Source organism: Phyllostomus hastatus, unplaced genomic scaffold (genome assembly GCF_019186645.2).
Source record: "Phyllostomus hastatus isolate PE091 unplaced genomic scaffold, TTU_PhHast_1.1 phas_scaffold_129, whole genome shotgun sequence".
In the NCBI taxonomy this organism is placed as follows: Eukaryota; Metazoa; Chordata; class Mammalia; order Chiroptera; family Phyllostomidae; genus Phyllostomus; species Phyllostomus hastatus.
Window position 1 is genome coordinate 10,741,602 of NW_025334009.1, and position 23,246 is coordinate 10,764,847.

General features: G+C 59.6%; 1 protein-coding gene across 2 annotated transcripts in view; it reads left to right on the plus strand.

Moving 5' to 3' along the window:
• Window positions 1-894: 894 nt before the first annotated feature.
• Window positions 895-23,246, plus strand: part of SCN5A (sodium voltage-gated channel alpha subunit 5) — a 93,031-nt gene continuing 70,679 nt past the window's right edge. For both annotated transcript variants that reach the window (XM_045856774.1, XM_045856775.1), the window contains exons 1-3: window positions 895-1,035; window positions 16,712-17,037; window positions 19,447-19,565. In XM_045856774.1, the coding sequence (XP_045712730.1) occupies window positions 16,765-17,037; window positions 19,447-19,565 (392 nt within the window). In that variant the 5' untranslated portion in view covers window positions 895-1,035; window positions 16,712-16,764. The remainder of the gene's footprint in view (window positions 1,036-16,711; window positions 17,038-19,446; window positions 19,566-23,246) is intronic.

A 23,246-nucleotide genomic window follows, 5' to 3' on the forward strand; every position in this document is an offset into this window, starting at 1 on the left:
TGAGTGTGTGTTTCAGTGCGGGTGTCCGTGTTTGCTGGCTGTGTGGTTCTTCCGGTCAGGGAGTGGGTTTCCATCAGCACGCGGTGTCCGTGTGTGTCCAGGGCAGTATAGGCGTCCACCATCGTGCAGACTTGCGTCCCGCCTGTGCGTGTGTCTCTAGGAGCATCACAGACGCACGCTCTATGAGAGTGTCTATGTGAGTGTGCGTGTCTGTGTGTTCTATGTGAGTGTGCGTGTCTGTGTCAGTGTGTCAGTGGATGTGTGTCTCTGAGTCATGCGGGTGTCACTGAGTTTGTGAGAGTGTCTGCCTCGGTGACAGTGTGTGTCAGTGATGTGTCTGCCTGTGTGTCCCTGTGGGTGTTTGTGTGTTAATGTGTGTCTGTGTCCGTGTGCGGGTGTGCCATGTCGGGTATGTTTGTCTCGGCACCGTGGTCTGTGCGTGTCAGGGTGCTAGTGCGTGTCCGTGTCCACGGGGGAGGGTATCTGGTGTGGGGTCCCCAAGCCAGTGAGGATATGTGTGTGTACTCTGGCCAATGTTTGTCGGCGTCCGCGTGGGTGGCTCTCTGTGTCGAAGCATCCCCAAGTCGGTGTGGCTGTATACCACCGTGTGCCGGTGTCCGCGGGTGTCTGTCCGTGTCGCGTGGGCGGCTGTTTGTGGCGGGGCGCCCCCAGGTCAGTGTGGGGGTGTACGCCCCGGCGGGAGCCGAGGTGTTCTCCCTCTGAGCGGGCGGAGCGCCACGTGCGGAGCCCCGGGCGCGTCGCTCTGGGGCGGAGCCAGCCCGGGGCCCCAAGCCCCAGGCCGAGCCCAGGCGGGGCCCGCCCCCGACCCCGCCCCCAGTCCGAGCCCGCGCCGCCCGCGGAGTCCCGGAGCCCGAGACTAGCGGCGGAGCCGAGACGGCCGTGGCGCCCGTGGGATGCAGGGATCGCGACCCCGGGGCCGCTGAGCCTGCGCCCAGTGCCTCGAGCCTCGCGCCGAGCAGAGTCCGCGCCGAGCAGCAGCCACCCATCCCGGGGCCCCGCCTGGGGCTCCAGCAGGTGAGCGAGCGTCCCTGAGCCCGGCAGCCCGGCCCGGCCCGAGCACCCTCCGCCGCCGCCGCCCAACTTTCCTCCCCGAGGGTCGGAGCTTCCAGCCCCTCCGCTCTCCCTTCCCTGACCCGGGTCCGCCCGGCAGCTCCCTCCCCCATCACTGCCCCTAAGGGTGGGCAGGGGAGAAGGAGGGGCGAAGCTCATTGGGGCTGGAGGGGATCCCCGGGGGAGGGCATCTCTAATAGCCACGCGCCCCCTCCCCTTCCCTTTCCTTCCGGGTTTCCCAGTGCGCTGTCGAGGGCCGGGGGAGGGGGAGCCGCGGCCCCGGCTTCCCCGCCGACCCCGGCGCAGCCTCGGGGAAGGTCTGGGATTGGGACCCGGATTCCCGAGGCCGGAGACCCCAAGGTCAGAGCGGCGACTAGGCGCGCAATGAGTGTGGTTCCAGAGAGCGGGGGAGCTGACCGAGCGGGGCTGGGAATGGGGGAGGGGGCCAAACACCCCCTTTCCCTGGGCCGTGCGGAGCCGTCTGCCCGGGGAGCCCTCTCTGGAACGAGATCTCTGCCCGTCCTGACCAGGGACAGGTCTCTGTGCGTCCTGAGTGGGGAGAGAGATCTGTGTGTGTGTGTGTGTTCTATCTCCGCACGCTCCCACCACTAAGAGATCTCTGCGCCCTCTGACGCCCTAATGGGGCGGCATACGGTCTCCGTGCGCCCTGAAGGCGGAGAGATCTGCGTGTGCTCTCACCAGGGGAGATCTCTGTGCGCTGGGACTGGGGCGCAGCTCTCTGCCCTCCCGGCTCTGACCCGGGCGATCCACGTGCCCTGACGGGAGGCGGCTCTTGTCCTCTGTGTTTATTTGATCGTCTTTGGTGGCGCCTTAGGAGGAAATGGAGGTGCCTTGCCTTGTGGGAGCTGGAGGTACGGAGTGGTGGTGGTGGGGGAGTGCTGGGGACGAGGCCCTGGCCCTAGGCCCGCCTGCGTTGGAACACCTGTTTGAGGGCCGCGCAGAGCCCGGTCAGGAAGCCATAGCCGAGGTTGCGGCAGGAGCCGATCTTCTCTCCTTAGTGCCTTGAGACCAGCCTGGGGTGGTGGGATCAACCCTCTCCTCTTGGGGTCCTGGGCTGGCATTCCCTTCCCCCAGCTGTCTCCGTGCTTCCTGCTGAGACCCTCCAGCCGGGACAGCACCACAAAGACGGGCGCGTTGTATGACCCTACCATGCCACAGCGCCTCAGCCCTCTCCAGGATTCCCACCATCCCATTTACCATCCAGAGGGACCTTGAGAAGCGAGGCTGGAACCACCGTGTCCCAGGCCCTTGCTGCTGCCTTCAATGCCATCCCCTTGTCCTCACCTCCTTCCGGTTAGAAGTGGGTGGGTGCGCAGGGGTGGAACTGGAAGGTGGAATGAGGGTGGCACGGGCCAACAGCTCAAGTGAAGCTGCAGTCACAGGAGCGCGGGGAGCCGAGGGCCAGAGTGTGGAACACGGATTTCATGCTAGGATTTCCAGCTCCGTGCTGAAACAAGCTTCACTGAATGTTTAATCTTACTCTGTCATGGCCACTACATTGTACAGGGGAACTTGAGGCTGGGGGCTTGTCAAAGACTTACACAAGGTCACCTAAGAGTCAGTGGATCCGGGGCACCACTTAGGGTGAAGATTCCTTGAGATCTGCGTCCCAGGGCTAAGCTGACCTAGGACTGACCGAGGAGGACCTGAGCAGAAGGGGAGCCGGCCCCAGCTGTGGCGTGGGCAGCTGCTGCGCCTCTCGGGGGCTTGGCCTGGTCTCTGGGTGGTGATCGCAAGTCCCCTGGAAAAATGACGGCATCGACTGTCTTAGCATGAAGCTCGAGCTCAGAGGAGTGGTCAGAAGCACCAGAGACAGCTGGGAGTAAGGGAGTGGGAGAGACCGGTGTCCCAGGCAATCCAAGGAGGAGGGAGTCCTGGGGGCAGCCTGGGACGGGGTCAGCGGCACTCTGTTCTGTTGTTTTGTTCACAGGAGGCTAATTCCTGCTGACCTTTGGGAAGGTCACTGTGAAAGTGTGCCGTGATTAAAGCGTGTCCCCTTGGCCCATTCAAAAGAGGAGTGGTTACTTTTGGCCTAGAGAGTCAAGGGCATCTATCTAACAAATACAACCTTTCATCTAGGTTTTGAAGGATGAATAGGAGTTTTCCAGGAGAAGAAGGGACAGTCTAGTCATCAGGCCTAGCATGTGCCAGCAGTATCCAGAGATGTGAAACAGCACAATTGTTACTTCCATGACTCGTTAGGTCCCATGGTGTGAGTTGGGGGAAGGGAGGAGGAGAACAGCAGCTACAGCCAAGATCACACTCCCAGGGGCGTTGGTGAGCTCTGCTCAGGAATTGGGAATTTATCCTCAGTAATGGTACTAAAAATAGCTAACTTTCACTGAGCGCTGCCTGCCAGCCAGGCGGAGCACTAAGCACTTTGTAAGGCTCCTCTCACTGAATCTTTGCATCAACCCTGGAGGTAGGGACCATAATAATGACCACTTTGCAGGTTGATGAAACCGAAAGCCCAGAAAGCTTAAGTAACTTGCTCACCGTCAAACCTCGCTAAGGAGCAGGACTTGAGTTGGAGCCCAGGTGTCGATATGTCTGCTGTGTGCTCTGCCCCCTCCCCAGTGCAGACCAGAGGTGCCGTCAAAAGTCTTACAGTGGCAGGAGAGGGACAGGCAGGTTACGCCAAGTAAGTGGTGTTTCAGCTGCCTTCTCTGCTAAGGGACATGCCCCTCTCCTGTCCCTGACTTAAGATGCTCATTAAGTGAGGTTCTTTGCCACCCTGCCACACTGGGACAGGGACAATGGGCAGGTGAGGTCTGGGTTGGCAACCTTGATGAAGAACGACGGGGAAGGGTTCTGATTTGACTCCGGAGCGCTTCCAGGGAGGGGTGCCAACGTCCAGCGTCAGCTGGAGGGGAGGGCCCACCCTTCAGGAAGGAGACCTGAGCAGGGGGTGGGAACTTGGGATCATCCGCAGACACCGGTCATTGGAACCACGGTACTGAGTGAGGTTGTCCAGCAAGAGTGCTGGTCAGTGGCTCTCAATCCTGGTGACATTAGCATCACTTGGAAAGCTTTAAAAAAACAAAACAAAACAAAACAAAACAAACCTATGCCTAGGCTTCACCCCAGAGATTCTAATTCATTTGATTCAGGCGAGGCTTGGGCAGCAGCAGTTTTGAAAGCACCTAGGTGACCCCAGTGGCAGGAGGAGTCCGCCAGGAGGCTGGGCAGGAGCGGTCAGCGAGGTGGGAAGAGAGCCAGAGTGGAGGTGTCATGGAGGCAAGGAGGGTGCCTGTCCCAGAGGAGAGGAGTCCCCTGTCTCTTTCTGCTGAGTTAAAAAGGTACATTCTGAGAAGTTCATGGATAAATTCTTAAAGAAAAGGAACGTTTAATTTTAAAAAAAGAATCGTCCATTAGACTGAGCAACAGTGAAGGTCCTGGTGATTTTGACGACAGAAATTTCCCTCTTACCACTGACAGAATGTGGTGCCCAGCACACACCGATTGTGGGATGCATGCATGCATGCATGCATGAATGAATGAGTGAATGAATGAATGAATTGGTGAGAGTGGAAGTCTGTTTTGGAGAGGGTTGAAGAGTGAGCGGGAGGTGAGGACGTGGAGAGAGCATGTGTAGACAGCTCTTTCAAGGAGTTTGATGGTTTAAGAGGGAGGAGAGAGATAGAGAGGAGCTGGCAGGGGTGGGGTCCAGGGAGGGTTGTAGGAAGGGCCTGGAGTGGACCCTGAGGACATTGGTGTCCACGCAGGACATCCGTGTGCAGTGCTGATGGGGCACGTGCCCATTCCTCACGGCAAGGGACCGGAGGTCTGTGAGTTAAAACTGTGCCCGTGGGGGCCAGTGGGCCGGTCAGGAGGCCTGGGGTGAAACGGCTCTTCCGGTTGAATCTCTGAGCGGCAGGTTTTGGTGGCAGGAACCGTGGTTCCTGCTGGAGGTGGGGTCAGCAAGGGGAGGGAGATCTCGCTCTGCGGAGAGAAAAGTGTTCCAGAAAGGGATGTCTGGGGACGAGACGAGATCGCCTGGAGCAGGCGTCCAGGAGCAGAGGGGCCACGGTGGAAGTCCTGTGGCTCCACGCACAGCGGCAGAGACAGGAGGGGGCGGAGCCAGGGGCAGCCTGTGCACGCGGCAGGGAGCGCAGCGGTGGCTGGGGCTTTGGGGTGAGCCTAGGACTGGGTGCCCCCTCCTCCTGCCAGCCCAGACCACCCTGAGTCAGAGAGGTCTGAGGCAGAGTTCCGCATGGGATAGCAGGGGAGAGCCTGGGTAGGGCATTCCACACCTACTCTGGGCCCTGGAAGATTCTGGAAGGTGTACAATTCAGATACAATAACTGTCCTCCTGAATCTACATGCTGTTGGGGAAAGACCGGCTGGCTGCTGCTAAACACATAGATAGAGAACATAATTTTAGGTAGCGACCAGTGTGATGAAGGAAATCAAGCAGGATGACGTGAGGGAGAGATGGGACTCACTTGAGACCTTCCTGAAGGAGGAGACGGAACTGCAACCCAAGTAGCAAGAGAGAATCGATTCTGAGGAGGCCCCAGGAAAGGATGTCTTGAAAAGAGGGAGCTGCACGTGCAAAGGCCCTGGGGCAGGGACGAGCTCCCGAGGTGGGGTTGGCGGCCGCGGCCGGAACAGAGGAGGTGGGGTAGGGCTGGGGAGGTCCCTCGCCTCCCTTTCCACCCCCACCCTCTTGGTCATCTGCCCCTTCAGACCGTCCCTTCGGCCATGCACACCACTCAACGCAGGCTGGCAGCGATTCCTGGGGATGAGACTATATTTAGATACAACTCTCCTCTCTGTGGGCCTAGAACATACCGTGTCTTTTTAAGATGATCAATATGGAATGGGTGCTATTTATAGAGACCCCACGTCAATTTCTGGGGCCTGAGACCCTCCGATGGGGGGAGGGAGTCCAGGGCCAGGCTCTGCCGGGGTAGGCACGGAGACCGGCATTACATGGGAGCCCTCTGACTCATGGATTCTTTGAAGCTGGTATCACCTCCCCTGCCTGCCGGGCCGCCCTCACCTCGTCCCTGCAGAGTCATAGCCTTGGGCTGGAGAGCTGGGTGCCTACAGCCTGCCCACCTCCACCTTCAGTTCCTTGGGGCAGCGGGTGTAGGGTGGGGGGTGTCCAGTGTGTCCCAAGCCCAGCAGAAAATTCAGTTTTGGTTGTTGAAACCAGAGTCCAGTGGGACAGTTTATCAATCCCTCTTGTCCATTCCTTGTGCTGCTTACTACTCTGAGTAAGCAGACAGGATACTGAGGACCCTCAGGGCCTCTCAGGTTCACCCCATGGCCAGGGAATCTGACCAAGACAGAGAAAATGCAGGATTGGAGTCCAGAGCTCAGCCTCCCTGGTGGGAGGCCAGTGTGGCCCAGAGCAGTCAGGGGAGGCTGCCTGGAGGAGGTGGGATTGGAGCCAAGCCATGGAAGATGCACAGGCTTTGGAAAGGTGAAAGGGATCGTTTGCCGTCCTGTTATGGGGATAGTATGTTTCTGCTCTGATGCTAGACTTCTTTCTCTCTCTCTCTCCTCTTCAGTTTCCTCCCCTGATTAAATCTCCCAGGGAGGCAGTGGAAAGTTGAGTCCCCACAGGGGAGATCACCAAGTGGAAGGATGGAGCCGCTCTCACAGCATCCTTGTGGTCCCAGGGAAGGTCCCTCACCCGCTTGGAGATTCCGCTGTTGTCACCTCAAGGGCTTTTGATCCCCTCTTAGAGCCCCGGGAGGCAGAGGACCAGTGCTGGCCACCCCAGAGGCTCAAGGTCACACAGGGATGCGGGCGGCCCTAAGCCCAGGGCCTGTGTCGCCTGGCCCCACCCGGGTCTTGCCCAGGCAGTCCCCATGCTTTCTGGGAATAGATTTTGAGCAGCCAAAAGGCTCTTCCTGGCATCGGGAGGGCAGTAAATGCCTTTCTGGCGGGTATCGATTCCTCGAAGGCCTGTTTGGAGGAAGGACCTGGCCCAAGAGGCAGTTTGCAGAGGGACAGCAGATCAGAGGGCAGTAATGTGGCTGCAGGCACCAAACCGGTTCTTGGGCACCATTAGCGGTGCCCCCATTTGGGCCAGGCTGCGAGGTGCCCCAAACCCCCGTCTAAGATGGGGGGTAAAATCAGACCCTGGGAGGGACCAGCCCAGCTCAGTCAATACCTCCTGCATGGCCCTCAGAGCCCCAGCCTCATCGACCCGGGGCCAACAGCTGGGAAGTGGCCCAAACAAGCCCCCCTGGAGCCCAGGCGCCCGCCCTCTGCTGCCTGTGGGCCTATTCCCAGGGAAGATCCCATCCCTGAGTCCATTCCTTGCTGGCCCCAAGCCCACCCAAGGGACGTGTGGGGGTGCAGGGAGGCCCAGGGACGGAGGCCCCGATCAGCACAGGACCCTCCGGGGCTGGGTCAGACGCAGCCCAGACTGTCAGTGAAACCACGCAGCAGCCAGCCGCTAGCAAAATTGGAAACCCGGGGAAAGCCTCCACTCACTTGCTGGGCCTGGGTGCCTATTAGATGGATAATTGCCGAGCTTCTGTTTCAGGAAATGTCTGAGGGAAGGAGAGAAAAAACTCCTGAAGGATCCCCTGGGGCTGATCATGCCCAGAGATGGCTGGACTTTGGGTCCCTTCCAACCCTCGCCTTTGTGATTGAATTAAGGGCTTGTCCCCAGATGGGTAAATTATGTTCACAGGGCATTGCACAGGTAACTGAGGTGACACGCACCAGCAAACACAAAGTAAAAGTTTCAAGGGTGTTGTGTTGAGTAGGAGCGCAGGAGAGTTTGTATGTTACGATCGCATGTATGTGAGGTTCTGGAACAGGCAAAAGTGACCCATGGTGATAGAAGTCAGAAGAGTTGATTGGAAGGGGCCTGTAAGGAACTTTCTGGGATGATGGAAATGTGTACTATCTTCACTGGGGGAGTAGTTACCCAGGTGTATACAATTGTTAAAACTCACCCCCCTGTACACCTAAAATCTGTGCATTTTCTTGTATATGGTGTAGACCCCAGTTTAAAGATCAGGAAGGGAGAAGGGCTGCACCTTTGGCTGTGAACACTTGTGGCGCCGACTTTGTGTATCGGTGGGTTGTCTCCTCTCCCTCTTGGGGGGCAGAGAAACCCTGGAAAGTAGGCCCCTCTGGCTTCTCTGGGGGTATTTCTCCCCCCTCAGTGCACACAGTAGGTGCCCCATAAACACCCCGGTTGCTATGGCATCAGTGCTGAAAAATCAGTGCTGAAATTAGTTGGAAGAAACCGGGCTAGAAAGAGACTGAGGATGTTGGCGGCTGGCTCGTGGGCACCTGTGTGCCAGGAATGGCATTTCCTGGACCGAGGTGGGGCACCTTTCCGGCCCCTCGTGTGTCCTGGGTGGGTTTGGACGGCCCGGGGTCTGGGGCGGGAGTGCCCCCGGGTGACAGAGCCGGCTCTCTCACTTCTGGGAGGAGTCCTGCAGTCCCTCTCACCCGAGGTTTCGCTTTCCATGGTTTCCGTTACCTGCAGTCAAATGCAGTCCGGAAATACTAAATGGAAAATTCCAGAAGTAGGCAATTCGTCAGTTTTAAATCGCCCGCCAAAATGAGTAGTGTGATGAAATCCCGAGCCACCCTGCCCTGCCCCACCTTGGTCCCTTGTCTCTGGGCTGTGTGTGCTGCCCGCCCGTTAGTCCCTCAGCGGCAGCCACCGTATCAGGTCGGTCATCAGAGCCAGAGGGAGGCCGCGTTCAATGACCTTTATTACGGCGTGTTGTGGTAACAGTCCTATTTTATGACCAGTCATTGTCGTTCATCTGTTACTGTGACCGAGCTGCAAACTGAACGTTATCGTAAGTATGTATTCATAGAAGCGAGCACAGTGTATACACAGGGCTGGGTACCGTCAGGCGTCCACTGAAGCTCTTGGAGCAGATGTCTGGTGAATCAGGGCAGACCTCCGTCGGTCATCTGGGTCCACACCCCGGAAACCCAGGGCCCAGGGCCGTGTGGTTCTTGACTGACAGCTCAGTGCCACTCAGCACATTACAGATCCCCACTGCATGAAGCTGTGAAGGGGGTGACAGAAAAACTCAAGCTTGGGGAGTTGGGGGTGCTACGTGCCCTGTGGAGGGGGCCCTGAATGACCTGGGGAGTTTGGCGAGATGGATGAGCTGCTTCGAAGCCCCCCACCCCTGTCCTTACTGTGGAAAGTGGAGGGGGATGAAAAAGCAGGTGTCTTGGGCTGAATCCAGGGCTCAGGCCAAAGGTGCCCACCGCCCCGCCCGTGCAAGCTCTCCTCAACTTCCACTCTGGAGGGGGGTCTGGTCTCAGCGACCCCCACCTCCCGTTTCATTCCTGCCTGGGAAACCACTTGGGCAGAGCAAGCGGGAGCGGTTTTCCAGTCAGCTGAATTTCTCAGGGCTTTAGCCTGAGCGTTGGAATTCATGAGATGCAAATGTATGTAAATGAGGGCATCCCCGGCTTCTGGGGTGGGCGTTTGCCTCCGGCAGGGATGGGGGTGATTCCAGATTGCTGTGGGTGGGGAATGGGGACTAGAGAAGGAAAGCCCCCTCAGGGTGCACCCCTCCACAAGGACGAGGACGGGGCTCCGGACTGGGCAGGGTTAATGTCGGTGCAGCCTCAAAGAAGTGGAGCTTCAGGGAGCCCGTTAGCGGAGGCCCCGCACAAGGACACGCCTTTGATCTGGGAGCAAAGACCTGAATGCACAGGCCACCAGCACCAGCTGGCACCCCCACTGAGCCTTTGTCCAAGCCTTTACCCCGAGAGAGCCAGGGCTGTGCAGATAATTGCCCGGGCGGGAGGGACGGTCTGAAACCTGCTGTCGACCCCCACCCCCCACTACCCTAACCTGTGGCTTGAGCTGCGGAGCCACCCACAGCCACTGCCAGAAACCAGGGTGGCCACTTGCTAGTTGGCTGAGGACAAGTCTCCTTCAACCCATCCCGCCCCTCCTTCCCCTCCACGCCCCCCCCTCTCTACTCCCCCCATCCCCAGGCTAGCCGGCCACCCAGTCCCCAAGCAGGTGGAGTTCTGTACAGGGTTTCGGGAGAGCCTGGTGGCTGGAACTCTGTGGCAGTGCCATCCAATAGAGAGACAATGCAGGCTACCAATGCCAGCCATGTGTGCAATTTTTAATTTTCGGTAGCCATATTTTACAAAGTAAAAAGAACCAGATGAAATTACTTTTAGCGTACTTTCTTTAATAAATCTAGTATATCAAAAACATTACCAGTTTCCATTGTAGTCAAGATCTAAGCGTCGTTATTGAAAGAGTTGACATTCTTTGTTATACGAAGCCTTCAGAATCGGTGTGGATTCCCAGCCGCACATCTGGATCGTCTCTAGCCACGTTCCAAGGGCAAACCAGCCACATGCGCTGGGTGGCCGCCCAGTTGGACAGGGCAGCTCTGCGGGGCCTGAGCTGGAGAGAAGACTGCTGGGGAGTCGTTTCTGCCGGGGAAACTGCCGACTCTTTGGGTGTGGGCGGAAACCGACCAGGTCTCCCTGGGAGCATCTGGCCACTCGCAGGCATGGCCAAGGGTGCCCAGAGGGAGGACCAGCCTTACAGGAGGTCCATGGGGATCCCTGACGTACGTGGTCCAGGTGGGCGGGCCACAGGTGAGCCGTGCGTGACCCTTCCTCCTCTGCTCTGTGTACCCTCAGAGGTGGGAGGCAGTGCAGTGAGTGGTTAGGCTCAACGGCCTGGCTGCAGACAGACGAGGGCTTGTGACCTCTAAGCATCTCATGCTCTTCTAAAACGGGGATAATAGCACCCCTCTTTCTGTAGGATTGGTGAAAGAGTAGAATAAGGTGGCCCACACTTGGTGCGGCCCCCGGCATATAATGAGCACCTGAGACTGCAGGGATGACCCACCCCCGGCTGTTGCTTGAGGAAACTGAGGGACAGAAAGGGGAGGATGGCATTGTCCAGTGTCACAGTGTGGGTTAGTGGCTGGGCAGCGGGGAAGTTAATCTGACACTTATTCATTCATTCCTTCCTTCCTTCCTTCACTCCCCAGGCCCTTGTAGGCAACTCTGCTGGGCCAGGTTGTGCTCGGGGAGCTCAGGGACGGCCAAAGGGAGAGGCAGAAGTGGAAGTAAATTACTGTAACCAGCGATGACGCTTGGATGGCAACACGGGCGTGCCAGGTCCATGGAGGAGGGAGGGGCCAGCCAGGCAGAGAGGGCAGCAACGGGGGCTTTTCAAAGAAGGGTTCTCCGAGCTGGACCTCTTGGGGGAAAAATAATGACGATACCACAGCCACGACCGCAGGTGCCATTCAGTGAACATTCCTGGGTGCCTGGCACGCACAAGCCCAAATACCTGCATGCCTGGAAACAGCCCTGTGAAACGAGGAAGGGCTGTTATTAACCCCATTGTACAGATGAGAAAACTGAGGTAGAGAACCGTCAATTAACTTGTCCAAGAACGCATGGCGAGTCAGTGGCCAGGAACCAGATCCACAAGCCGTCTTGCTTCCAGACCACGGATCTGACCACTTCCCTGTCCCACGGAGGAGCAGGAATCTTCCAGACGGGGAGCTGTGTGAGGGGGCTGGGGTCGGGGAGGGGAACAGAGCTGGACACAGGGCTGGGCTCTGGGGCCCAGGGCATTTCCTCCCTGCCATTCAAAGCTAGCCCAGATGGAGACTTCCTTACAAGCCGCTGCAGAGTCTCTGCTGGCAACTTTGCCTCATCTCCCTGCTGTTACCTGTTGATTTGGGATCCATCACCTTGGGAAGAAAAGGTTCTACCCTGCCATCTGTAGTGCCCTCTACACAGTGGAGGCCGATTAAATGTTTAATAAATTATTCAATTAATGAGTCCACAAGCCAAGATGTTAATTAGTTTTAATGTGTCCTCCTCAAGGAAGAACTGAAGGCGCTCCTGGGGCCCCGTACTGCCAACCCCCTGTCGGGGGGTGAGCCCCCGCCTCAAGGACGGCCACACCCTCTGCCGGAAGGTGAAGTGGATGGCCGTGCCACTGGGCCAGGGCACAGGTGAATGAGTGCCCGTGGTGGTCCGTACCCTGGCCTGGATCACCCCAGGTCACCCCAGGCTGCAGGGCAGGAGAGGGGCAGGCTGCAGAGGAAGCCAGCTGAGATCTTCTAGGAAGCTGGCCGAGATTTTCTAGGAAGCCTGTGAACCACTTCCACAGGGTGCTTTGTATATATTTACATGGCTCCAGGCTTTGATTCCAAGGCAACCAAAATACCAAAGGTGACCCAGGACGCAGGCCTGTACCTGCTTTCAGGATAGGGAGGGGAGTGGGGGGGAAGGGGCTGCAAGGAGGGGTTGGGCTGGAGTCAGGTGCCTCCTCACGCCTAGGATGGCCAGGTGCCCTGGTGTGCCCGGGACTGAAGGTCTCTTGGGAGGCAGGGATTTTAGAGCTAAAACTAGCAAAGTCCTGAGTGGGCATGGCTTCACCTCTGCGGTGCCCACAGCCGCCCAGGCCAACGCGCTCCGTGTCAGGACGTAGTAACCGGCATTGACTGAGCACCAGCTGTGTGCCCCATGTGTTCAGGGAACTCTCCCTTCAGGGAAGGACAGAAAGAGGAGACAGCACGGGAGTCCATTTTCCGGTGCAGACAGTCGATATTCTCCCCCAGTGGCATCTCTGCCCTGGTGTGTATACCTGTGCGTACAGGCCAGTGACTCGGAAGCCGGTGGCGGGGCAGCCGAGTCCTAAGGAGAGGCTTTCAGGCTGTCTGGGGAGGCCAGACTCGCCTGACAAACCAGCGGAGAGCAGGAGGCCAGGAGGGGTTCAAGGGCTGTGGGCAGGGTGCAGCCTCCTGGCCCAGAGGAGGGAGGGCAGTGTGGGCGGGCAATCAGAGGAGGGGTCCTGGAGGAGGTGGGGCGGCGAGGAGAACACGAGGTGACTGCCATCACACAGGGCAGTGGAGGTGTTTCGGGGGTGTCTGAGGCAGGGGTCGGTGGGGGGTGCAGGTGGGGGTGAAAGGAAAGAGGGAAGATGAGGGTGGCAGTGGGATCCACGTGGTCCCGGCTGCGACAGGGTGGCCTGTCCCAGGGCAGCGGCCCTGGGGATGGAGGCCTCGAGGTTTGGCAGGGGTGGAGGGGACGAGGCCAGTGCCAGAGGACAGGACGTCAGGAGGAACCAGTTTGCAAAGGAGAGTTCAAGATTGCTTCTGTTAATCCTTGGGAGCCAGCAGAACTTCGGAGAGACACACTGCTAACCAGAAGCTGACGGCCTTGGGACAGGATAGAGTAGGCGGTCCCTAGAGTTTATGTGAGGCTGACAGGACAGGGAAGACTGGCCCAGGGAGAGGTGTCAGCTGGAAGAAGCGGTCCCGGCCTGGGGAGGAGCTGCAGGGCCAGTGCAGATGGAGAAGCCGTTCCTGGCGTAGGGAGGAGTGTTCTGGGATGCTGGTATCTGGAAGGGCAGCTGCGGCCTTTGGATGGGATCAAGTCCAGGCTCCTTCGCATGTTGGAGTCAGAGAGGTCCCCTTGCTGGTCTTCCCTGTCCGGAGGTAGGTCCTCCCCAGAAACCGGGGACTTGACCTCCTCGGCCTGAGGGGTGTGGCTGGGCCTGAGCCTGGAGCGTCCTCAGGCCACCCCAAGCCTCATGAGCCTGGCGCCACCGGAAACCTTGCAGCCAGGGCTCAGCCCGTCTCAGCCACAGCAGGGCATGGGCCCTGAGCTCCTGCAGGAAGGGCAGGGCCAGGGCCAGGCACAGGAACAAGGGAGAAAATGGTCCTGCCCATTGAGGCACCTACGCAGCCCACAGACAGAGGACGCACTGGGCTGGTTTACTTTGGAACCTGAGGCTGCCTGGCTGCTGGGAGCAGGGAACTTCACCTGGAATCTGGTTTCAGAAACCACTCAGCCCCGAGGGTCTGGGTGCTCTGCTGGGGGCCAGGTGGGACAAGACCCTTCCTAAGACCCAGGGCCCCGCCATCAGGGCCTCTTAATCGATGCATCAAATAAGAAGACCTGGCAGCAGGTCTGAGGAGTACTGCAGTTTGGAAGTATCGATGAGCGTTAATGACATTCTAGATACCTGCTGCACCGTAGTGGGACAGGGGAACCTCCCTCTGCAGTCTCTGCAGGCTGTGGTTACTGCTGAACACGTCTGTTTTGCTGCCTACCTTCCCATGGAAGGGAATGCTGAATTTCAGTGAAAGGTTAATGAGAACGAGAGGCCCTTGCCCCCCAAATTCTCTCCCCATCCCTCCGAGAGGTCTGTTAGGAACCCCTAAACTACACAGACAAAGCAAAGCAGTTCTCTGCTATTAGCAGTCGGCAGAGGGGTCACCCTTGGCGGGGGAGGGTAACTGGTTAGTGATAGTGATGGGAGGGGACCCTAAGTCTGAGGGACGGGGAACAATTCATTTCTTCACCTGGATGCTGGTCCCAGGTGCGTTCCGTTTGTGGAAATCCATCTGCCTGCACCCTTAGGATCCCTGCAGCAATCCGCATGAATGGTTGGTTTCGATACAAATTTTAAAAACACCTTTACTAGAACAGATGTGTATGCAGGTGCAAGCTTGCACATGCATGCACACACACACACGCTGGTGTGTGCCAGGGAGCCTCGGCAGGTCCATGACTCGCGCCTGTCTCCAGAACCCGGCAGGCGTGTGGACGCAGACAGATACCGTGAGGCAGGGGCGGACAGACTATTTTTAGGAATTAACTCCAAGCAAACGGGGGGCCTCCTGACTTACAGGCCTGGAGATTGCTCGGGGCGGGGAGGGTCGCCCTGCAAGGGGCTGCTGTCGTTCCAGGCTGGCTTTTTTAATTTTTAAAGAAAAAGAATAATGACATGAACTGTTTCCATAAAAATAATACGAGATCAGCATACTTTATTCAGGCACTGAGGACAAGGACAAGGAAGAAGGTTGGAATTTACCCAGATTTCCTCCAGCGAGGGAAAGAAATCGCCGTTCGAGTTTGGTGACGAGTGTCACAGACTCGGACGGGAGGTAGACAGAGACGTGCTTTTGCAAAAGGGAACCGACGCCCGCACCTGCTCTTTGTCACAAAGATGTTTCTTTCACTTTACTTGAACGCGACCGAACAAGAGGCCAAGGGGCAGGGTGGTTCTTAAAGCCGGGGTCCTGGAACCTCCCGCCTCGGCCTGCGCCTCCCGGGGACCAGAGGGCCCTTTGGAGGCCTGCCCGTGCTGTGTGTGCCCGCCGTATACCTGGCCCCTGGCCAGACGCCTAATCTGTAGCAATCCGCCGTGCTTGGGGCCAGGCTCCGGGAGGGCTGTGTGCAGGGCGGCGGCAGCTCTCAGGGGTCACTGGCGACAGGTTTTGCAGGAGTACGATCGAGGCAGAGCTGGCCCTCGGTGGACAGAAAGGGATTCTGCCCTGGCAGCGGTCTCCGACAGGTGCCCGCCCGCCCTGCGCTCTCCAGCTGGTGCCTGGCCAGCCCCGGGTTTGATGTAATTAGCGACGCCGCTTCCCGGCCCCGGCGGTGTCCTCGTCAGGAGCCGTGCCGACCACATCCTGTTTTGGTGGGGCAGCCGGCAGCACATTCCCCGGGCTCTGTGTCATGGGCAGACCGTGTTCACACCAGGCCCTGGATCCCTGGGGGCCGCCGGGGGCCGCATTCTCCCGGTTTGTCGTCACGCGCTTATGCCGGCCGGGCGACCTGGTGGATCAGTGGTCATGGTCTTTCCGGGTCTGCTGTCCCGTGGGATTGGTCCTGGTTTGTCAGACTGGGGAGGAGGAGGGGGCGAGCGAAGGCCTGAGATGCACCCTCAGCATTGCCCACCTTTGCAGGGGTGCCTCGCCCTGGGGGTTTCGCTGCGGGCGCCCTGGGCAGGGCTCCTCCGCAGCTGTGCCCACCAGGGTGCCGACGTCTGGAGGACAACTCCAGCTGTCCCCAGAAGCCCCCAGGGTTCGCCCGGGTCTCTTGCAGCAGACAGGGCACACCCAGGCCCCATGTGAAGTCCATGCCCCTCCCCGAGGCTGGCCCTGAGTGCCATGGGAGATCAGGCAGAGTGACCCCCACCCTGGGACCCCACCACCCTGGCTGGGGGATCTGCCTGGAGAAGAAGCCCAGAGTGTGGGATTTGGCCCAGGAGGCCTCTGATCGTCCTCATGGGGCCCCAGGGTGACCTGCAGAAGGGACGCGTGTGGGAGGAGGGCTTGCACGGGGGTGCCTGCCCATGCCCTTGACCCTCGGCTGCGTGTTCCTCCTCACTCGGCTCCTCATTCGTTTGCTCGGGGCCAGCCCTGCCCGGGACCTGGGGTAAAAGGGTGACGGGCCCTGTCCTCGCCCCACGGGGTGTCCCTCTCCGTCCACAGTGTGTCACACAGTCGTGAAGAGTGTCTCAAGGTGTGTTTTGTTAAGGAATCCACGGATGCGAGTGTTTCTTCTTATGCTGTGTGGGGCGGAGTGAAGGGGCTTTGGTGACGCCGTCACTCTCGCCTGCTTGCAATCAGACCTGCTCGTTGGGACGGGAAAGGGAGCAGGGACCCTCCTGCGGGCCCCCGTGCACACACCACAGCCTACAGGGCTCTGGGTTCCCCTGCGCCGGTGTCCACCGGGTGTGCCTGTGGGGACTCGGACACCTGGGGTCTGGGAGCATCTTGGCAAACCCGCCCTTCGGTCCGCCCTCCAGCACGGCCACTCCCCGGCGGGCGGGTCTGGCCCTGGGCGCCACGTCAGGCCTCGTGTTTGTCTCTTGCAGCCTCCCCACAGGCAGCCTGAGGACAGCCTGGGCCCCAGAAGCAGGATGAGAAGATGGCAGACTTCCTGTTACCTCGGGGCACCGGCACCTTCCACAGGTTCACCCGAGAGTCTCTGGCGGCCATCGAGAAGCGCATGGCGGAGAAGCAGGCCCGAGGCTCGGCCGCCTCGCAGGAGAGCCGGGACGGGCTGCCCGAGGAGGAGGCTCTCCGGCCCCAGCTGGACCTGCAGGCCTCCAAAAAGCTGCCGGACGTCTACGGCAACCCACCCCGAGAGCTCCTTGGGGAGCCCCTGGAGGACCTGGACCCCTTCTATAGCACCCAGAAGGTGATGGCCCCCTGCCCCCTGCCCACGTGTCCATGCAGCCTGGGGAGAGGGCCTTGGCGCCACGCGGGGCTGTTTGGAGCCAGCTCCTCGGGGCTGTAGGGCAGTGAGTCATGGGCGATCTAGATTCCAATCACCTTTATTCTGGAGTTCGAGTCAAGGGCCCGAAATGTGCGGCCCCAGAGGTTGGCGTTGTAAAGAAAGAGAGGGCGGCCACGATTAAAGCCTTGCCTCATGGCGGAGTGCCTACTTTGGGGATTGTCTGGTGCGTGTGAAACGGAGGTGGGCCCCGAGTCCCATCCTGAGTTGGGCTTGGGCCCCCAAGCACAGCATGGGATCCCCTCTCCTAACTAGGGACAAGGGGCAGCCCCCCAAGCCCGCCTCAGAGAACTTCCTGGCCCTCAGTTGGGCCAGGGTGGCCTGAACTGGGGACCTCGGACGCAGCTTCCTGGGCTTTGTGGCTGGCAAGGGGACCGGGCCAGCCCGCAGGAAATCTGAGAGGGTGGGGAGGGGCTAGCTGTGCTTCTGTCCCTCCTGAGTGTCAGAAGAGGAGAAGTGGCTTTTGTCCACTAGGCAGGGTGAGTTCGGGTCTCTCCCAGGATGGATTTCCGTCCAGGAGATCAAGTCCCCTACCTGGGTCCCCTGCTCTGGCCTCACTTCTCAAGACTGACCGCCCAGCCCCGCACCGGGCCAGGCCACAGGCACACCGGGCTCCCTGCGGAGGCCTGCTCCCCAACCCAGCTGCCCTCACTTCAGGCCTCACAGCTGGAGGAAGGTGGGTTTGAACTTGGGGGAGGCCTTGCCCCAGAAGGCCGGGGACCGAGGCCGAGGACAGTGGCTGCTCACATCACTGCGGTCAGTGCCAGGGCCGAGGAAGCAGCACAGCCGGGACGGGATCCGAGTTCCAGGGCAGTGGGAGTCCGTGACAGGTGTAGGGGTTGTGTGTCTGTGCTGCAGGGCACCTGACTGTGCTCAGAGCACGTTTAGGAGACCAGGGGGCTGAGGGTGGGTGTGGTTCCAGGTTGGCGCCATGCGTAAATGCTCGAGTGGCTGGGGGAGAGCAGCCTTGTGTGCACCCGAGGGTGGGAGAGGAGACCTTGAACCTGGTCCTGCTTCTCCGGGTTCCAGTGACTCGGGGGTTAAGGTCAGTGGCTGGGGCCACAGTTCGGGCCAGAGTTAGCCTGGAATTGGGGGTCAGTCAGGATTGGTGGGCTTAGGTCAGGGTTGGTCAGGACGGGAAGTAGGAATTAGGTTGGGGTTAAGACCACAGCCGGCAGCGAGTCAGAGTGGCAGTAAGGTCAGAGTGAGCTGGGACAGGCAGGAGTCACAGCAGGAGTCACAGCAGGGGACCCAGTGGGGAGCGCGGTCCTGGCTGGGCTGGCCGAGCTTATGGGGGCTGGGGGCAGCTCAGCCTGGAAGGAGTCAGGGACACTCTTCTGACCCCGGGACTGGGAATGCTTGAACCGTGGCCCAGGTGTGAGTCTGGTCTCCAAGCTTCCGTCTCTCCTTTCTGACCCCCAGCCACACTGCCACGGCCCCGCAGGGTGACTCGAGCCCCACAACCGCATTTTTGGTCCCAGTAGATCTGGTCAGCTTGGCTGCCCAGCCCAGATTCAATGGACCTTGTCGCACCAGCAGCAGCAGCCTGGGTGAAGCTTGCCCCCAGAGCTGCACCCCCTCTGCCAGGCTGGCCCGACAGCCAGGGAGGGGTGTAGGCTGCTCCCTGCCAGGGCTGCCGGAAAGCCCACTCCGAGTGCATGGAGCTCAGCCACAGCACAACACTCAGGCCCCGCTGTGCAGGGTGGACAGTGTCAGCTGGGTGCTTGGGGAAGGGTCTTCCCAGGGCTGCTCACGGTTCCCCCAGGGGGAGACGCTGTGGCGTGACGTGGGGCTGACGTGTGTCCGGGCTCCGCGAGACAGAGTCCCAGGCGGTGCTGCTCTCTGCTGGGCTGGGGTCTGCCCTTCCTCACCCCTACTCCTCACCCCTTAGTCTTCTCTCTCCCCTGTGCCTGGGGGAAAGCCACGCCAGGCGGGGGTGGGAGGTAGGGGTGAGAAGGGAGAAGGAGAAGGGGGTGCATTAGCTGGGTCCTGGCTGTGGCAGCAGCTCGGCTAGGATTGGGAGAGGCCCCTCCTTGCTGGGACAGTAATTCTGAAAGTGCAAATCCCATTCGCCGTTGACATTCTGCTAAACTTGACCTCATCCCGCTCCAGCTGTGGCGACCCAGTAAGGGTCCGCTGACCTGCAGAAGGCGCTGCGTCCCCCATCCCTCACTCTCCCGCAGACCCTCTCTCCTCCCCGCCCCACCCCCGAGCCAGGGCTCTGAGGCTTTGCGCCGACAGCTGCCCCCCAAACCTGTCTGCATGAGGGCCCGGGGACTGCCACCCCGACCTAAAGCAGCTCTCTGTCCACAGACCTTCATCGTGCTGAACAAAGGCAAGACCATCTTCCGGTTCAGTGCCACCAACGCCTTGTATGTCCTCAGTCCCTTCCACCCCATCCGGAGAGCAGCCGTGAAGATTCTGGTTCATTCATATCCTTTGCAGGCGGTCCCTGCTGCATGTACGCTCGGAGGTCCCCGTCGAGGGTGGGGGGATGTTCCCCAAACAAGCAGCATGGTCATCAACCAGGGAGCAGGTTGAAAATGCAGAGTCTCCGACCCCTGCCCCAGGCCTGCAGGTCAGCGCCTGTGTTTTAACAAGGTCCCGGCAGATCCCTGGGCACGTGAAAGTTTGGGAATCCCTGCTCGGATTCTGCAGGAGAGAAACGTCCTAGGAGCTCAACTGCTGAGCATCCGGGAAGAAATGAGGCCTGTTGGTGTCCCCTGGCTCTGATATTGGCTCCAGGCGCCCCCTCCCTCGCCACCCGCTTGCAGGGACCTCAAGCAGGTCACCCCCAGGCTCAGCCAAGGAGACACCGCTTCCCGGGAAAGAGGCCTCGGGCTCCTTCGCTTGTGGGTATCTTTCGGGGAACACGACACTTGCTTTTTGATTAGGTGTTGACAAAATGTTTGCAGTTCCAGAGTGTCTCAAAGAACTCTGGTTAGCGTTCAATTATATAAACCACAGCCCAAAAAAGCCGCAGGCTGCCGAGGAGAGCTGCGGAGTGCCGCCATGTCACAGGGGAGGTGTACTGGTCTCTGGACCACCCGCAGGACGGGGTGCCGGCACCCAGTCATGGCTGTTTCGCAGACTTCAGGAAAGGGGCCCCTGCAGACGGAGCCCCTCGGAGAGGGGGTGGGCGCTGGCTGCAGAGGCACGGGCATCTGTTTCACTGGGACGGCCCGGGCAGCCCTCCTCTGCCGGGCGGCCGGCTCTGATGTCCGCGGAACCCGTGCTGCTGGGCCCAGCGGTGCGGTCAGTCGTGGGTGGGGTGGGCTGGCCTGATGCAGCTCCTGAAGGTCTCCCTCATTTCCCCGCTCTGGGTGGCCGAGGAAGAGACCTCACCCATTAACCTCTGGGCAGGCAGGAGGCTTCGGGAGAACTGCTGCCCCACGAGGGACCGTGGGGGACGAAGTAACCAAGGTGGGTGCGAATGGCCCGGGGGTTTTCCTGTGCAGGCCGGAGTGAGGACTGCTCCTTCCCAACCCCGCGTTCCGCCTCCCTGGGCCCCAGGCCCGAGTCTCACCCCAGGGATGAACTGGAGGCTCTCAGTGCTGAATCTGTTCTGTGCTCACAGACTCTGCCCATTCCTGCCTTTCTCATGAGGCTGCTGAGCTTCGTGTGAGTCTGGGGCAAATCCCACCTTCAGGCTGTGGTGGAGGCATCAGCAGGGTGGTCTCCTGGGTGGGCTGTATTCAGGGGGCAGCCTCTCCATTCACAGCTACTTCTTTCCGAGACGAGAGTGGTCCTTGACTTAATGTTGAGCCATTCTGCCACTGTTCCCAAGCCCCCTGCAGAGGCGAGGGACTTTGCTGGGCAACCTGGGATTATAAAGTTGCATAAGACCCTGTCCTTGCCCCCCTTGGGAATGTTATAGTCCCCAACAAGTGACAGAACTGCTACAGGAACAGTGTCATTCCTGCAGGTGTGTGGGCACAGCCTGGCGAGAACGGCGGGGCGGGCGGCCGGATGAGGAGAGACCCGCCTTCTTTCTCGCGCTGAGCCTGACTTGGGCCTCGCTCCGAGGGCGGGCCTCCCTGGAAGCCAGCTTCGGCTCCCCCCTGGGGCTTCTCCTCCTGGTTTCTAACCAACCCGGCAGTGCTTGGCAGCCAAGGCAGCCCCCAGAGATGCGGCGGCAGCCCCAGGGTTCCTGCGGGGCTCTGGGCGGGGCATGGAGCCCATGAGGCCAGGGAGGCAGGTGGGGGCACTGGAGGTCCCAGCCTGGCCAGAGGGCCCGTTGAGCGGTGGATCTGAGGCTGTGAGGTTCTGGTGCCACATAGCAGGACCGGCCGGCCCTGTGGGCTCTGAGCCAACCTGTGTTGCTCAGGGCAGCTGCCCCAGGGAAGTGGCTCAGCAGGAGAGAGGCCCCGTGCTGGGTTCTTAGCCAAAGCCTTAACACTCCCCTACTTGGGGATGGATGGGCAGGCACTGCAGGCCCTTGGCAGCGCCCCTTAGTGGGCTGGGGGTGGGGCACTGGCAGAGAGGAAGGGACCTAGATCTGCAGGGCTTGGGGGCAGCCCCAGGCCCTGAGCTCGCCATTCGCAGCGTGGCACACCCACCCGTAGCATTGGATCTTGTAGGAATCGCCGGATCTCGGGCCCACCCTGTGTTTCAGCACAGCGCCCAGGGCCCCTGAGCACACTGACCTGGGCAGACCTCAGTCTGTGAGGGCCACCTCGGTCCCCCCCAGGAAGTTCGTCACAGTCACAGGTTCCTGCTCTTTCCAGACCACAGTCACTTTCCTGTGCATCTTCTTAGTGAAGATGTAATTCACCTGCCACCAAAGGCACCATTTTAAGCTGTGCAATTTGGCGGGGTTTAGTGTCTTCATAAGGCTGTGCCAACAGCACTGCTGCCTGCGTCCAGAATGTTTATCGCCCCAGGGAAAACCCCCTCGCCCGGCCTCACTCACTACGCATTCCTCCTGCACACAGATTTCGTGCTTTGCATCATGAACCTCCTCTCCGCTTACATCATTTTCACTGTGGTTAAAAATCCTGTAGCATGACATCTGCCCTCTTAACCCTTTTTAAGAGTCCCGTGCAGTTATGTTGCCTGTATGCGCCTTGCTGTGCAACAGATCTCCAGAAACTTTATTTTTATTTTTTATTTTTAGAGGAGGGAGAAAGAGAGGGAGAAAAACATGGATCAGTTGCCCCTCACACGCCCACAGCTGGGGACCAGGCCACTGTTAGGCATGTGCCCTGACCGGGAATCAAACTGCCGACCCTTGGGTCCGCAGGCCGGTGCTCAGTCCACTGAGCCACCCGAGCCAGGGCTGGAAACTTTTTTACCTTGCAGAACTGCAACTCTCTGCCTGCAGCTGGCTTACATCTTTATATCTTTTCAAACCTCTGAGTCCTCAGAGAGCAGAGGTCCGTGTCAGGCCCTTTGGGAAGAGCAGGAGGGGCAAAGACAAGCTTGAAAGGGGGCAGGAGTGCAGCCCCCCCTCCCCACTCTCGAGAAAGAGATCTCACTTGCCGCAGCGCGGGCACTCGCAGTGACACGTTGGCGAACGCACGCCGCGTGAGTTGACCAATTCACCTTCACCCCGGGGTCCACGCTGGCAACGCGGCCCTGGGAAGGGGCCTCAACGGTAAATACGGGCACGTCGAATTCTTTCTTCCTATGTATTTTTGTTAAAATGCTGCAGGGTGTGTTCCCGCTAGGATCCAATCAAAGGAACCCACTGCGCTCCGAATGCCACGGCAGCCGCATTCAGAGAGTCCTCGCGTTCACGCCGGGCGGCGCTTTGCTCTCCTGGGCGCACAGCTCTGCGCACAAAGCCCTCCCACGCTCCTCCGGCAGACTCAAATGGGCAATCACACCGCGTGTTTGTGTGTGTGTGTGTGTGTGTGTGTGTGTGTTCATTAACGAGCACGAATCTCTGAAAAATTCCCCCACAGCTAATTTCCTTCCCTCTGGGAGTTGTGGGACTTCTCGGGCTCTGAAGACAGGCAGCCGAGATGCAGACCTTCCCAGTGACCCACGCAGGCAGTTCTTGCTGGCATTTTCATCGGGAGGCTGGGAGTGGGTGTCTGGGGACAATGACACGGCAGGATTGAAGATGTTCAGCTGCGCCCGGGCCCCGAGAGCCGGCCTGTGCTTCTGCC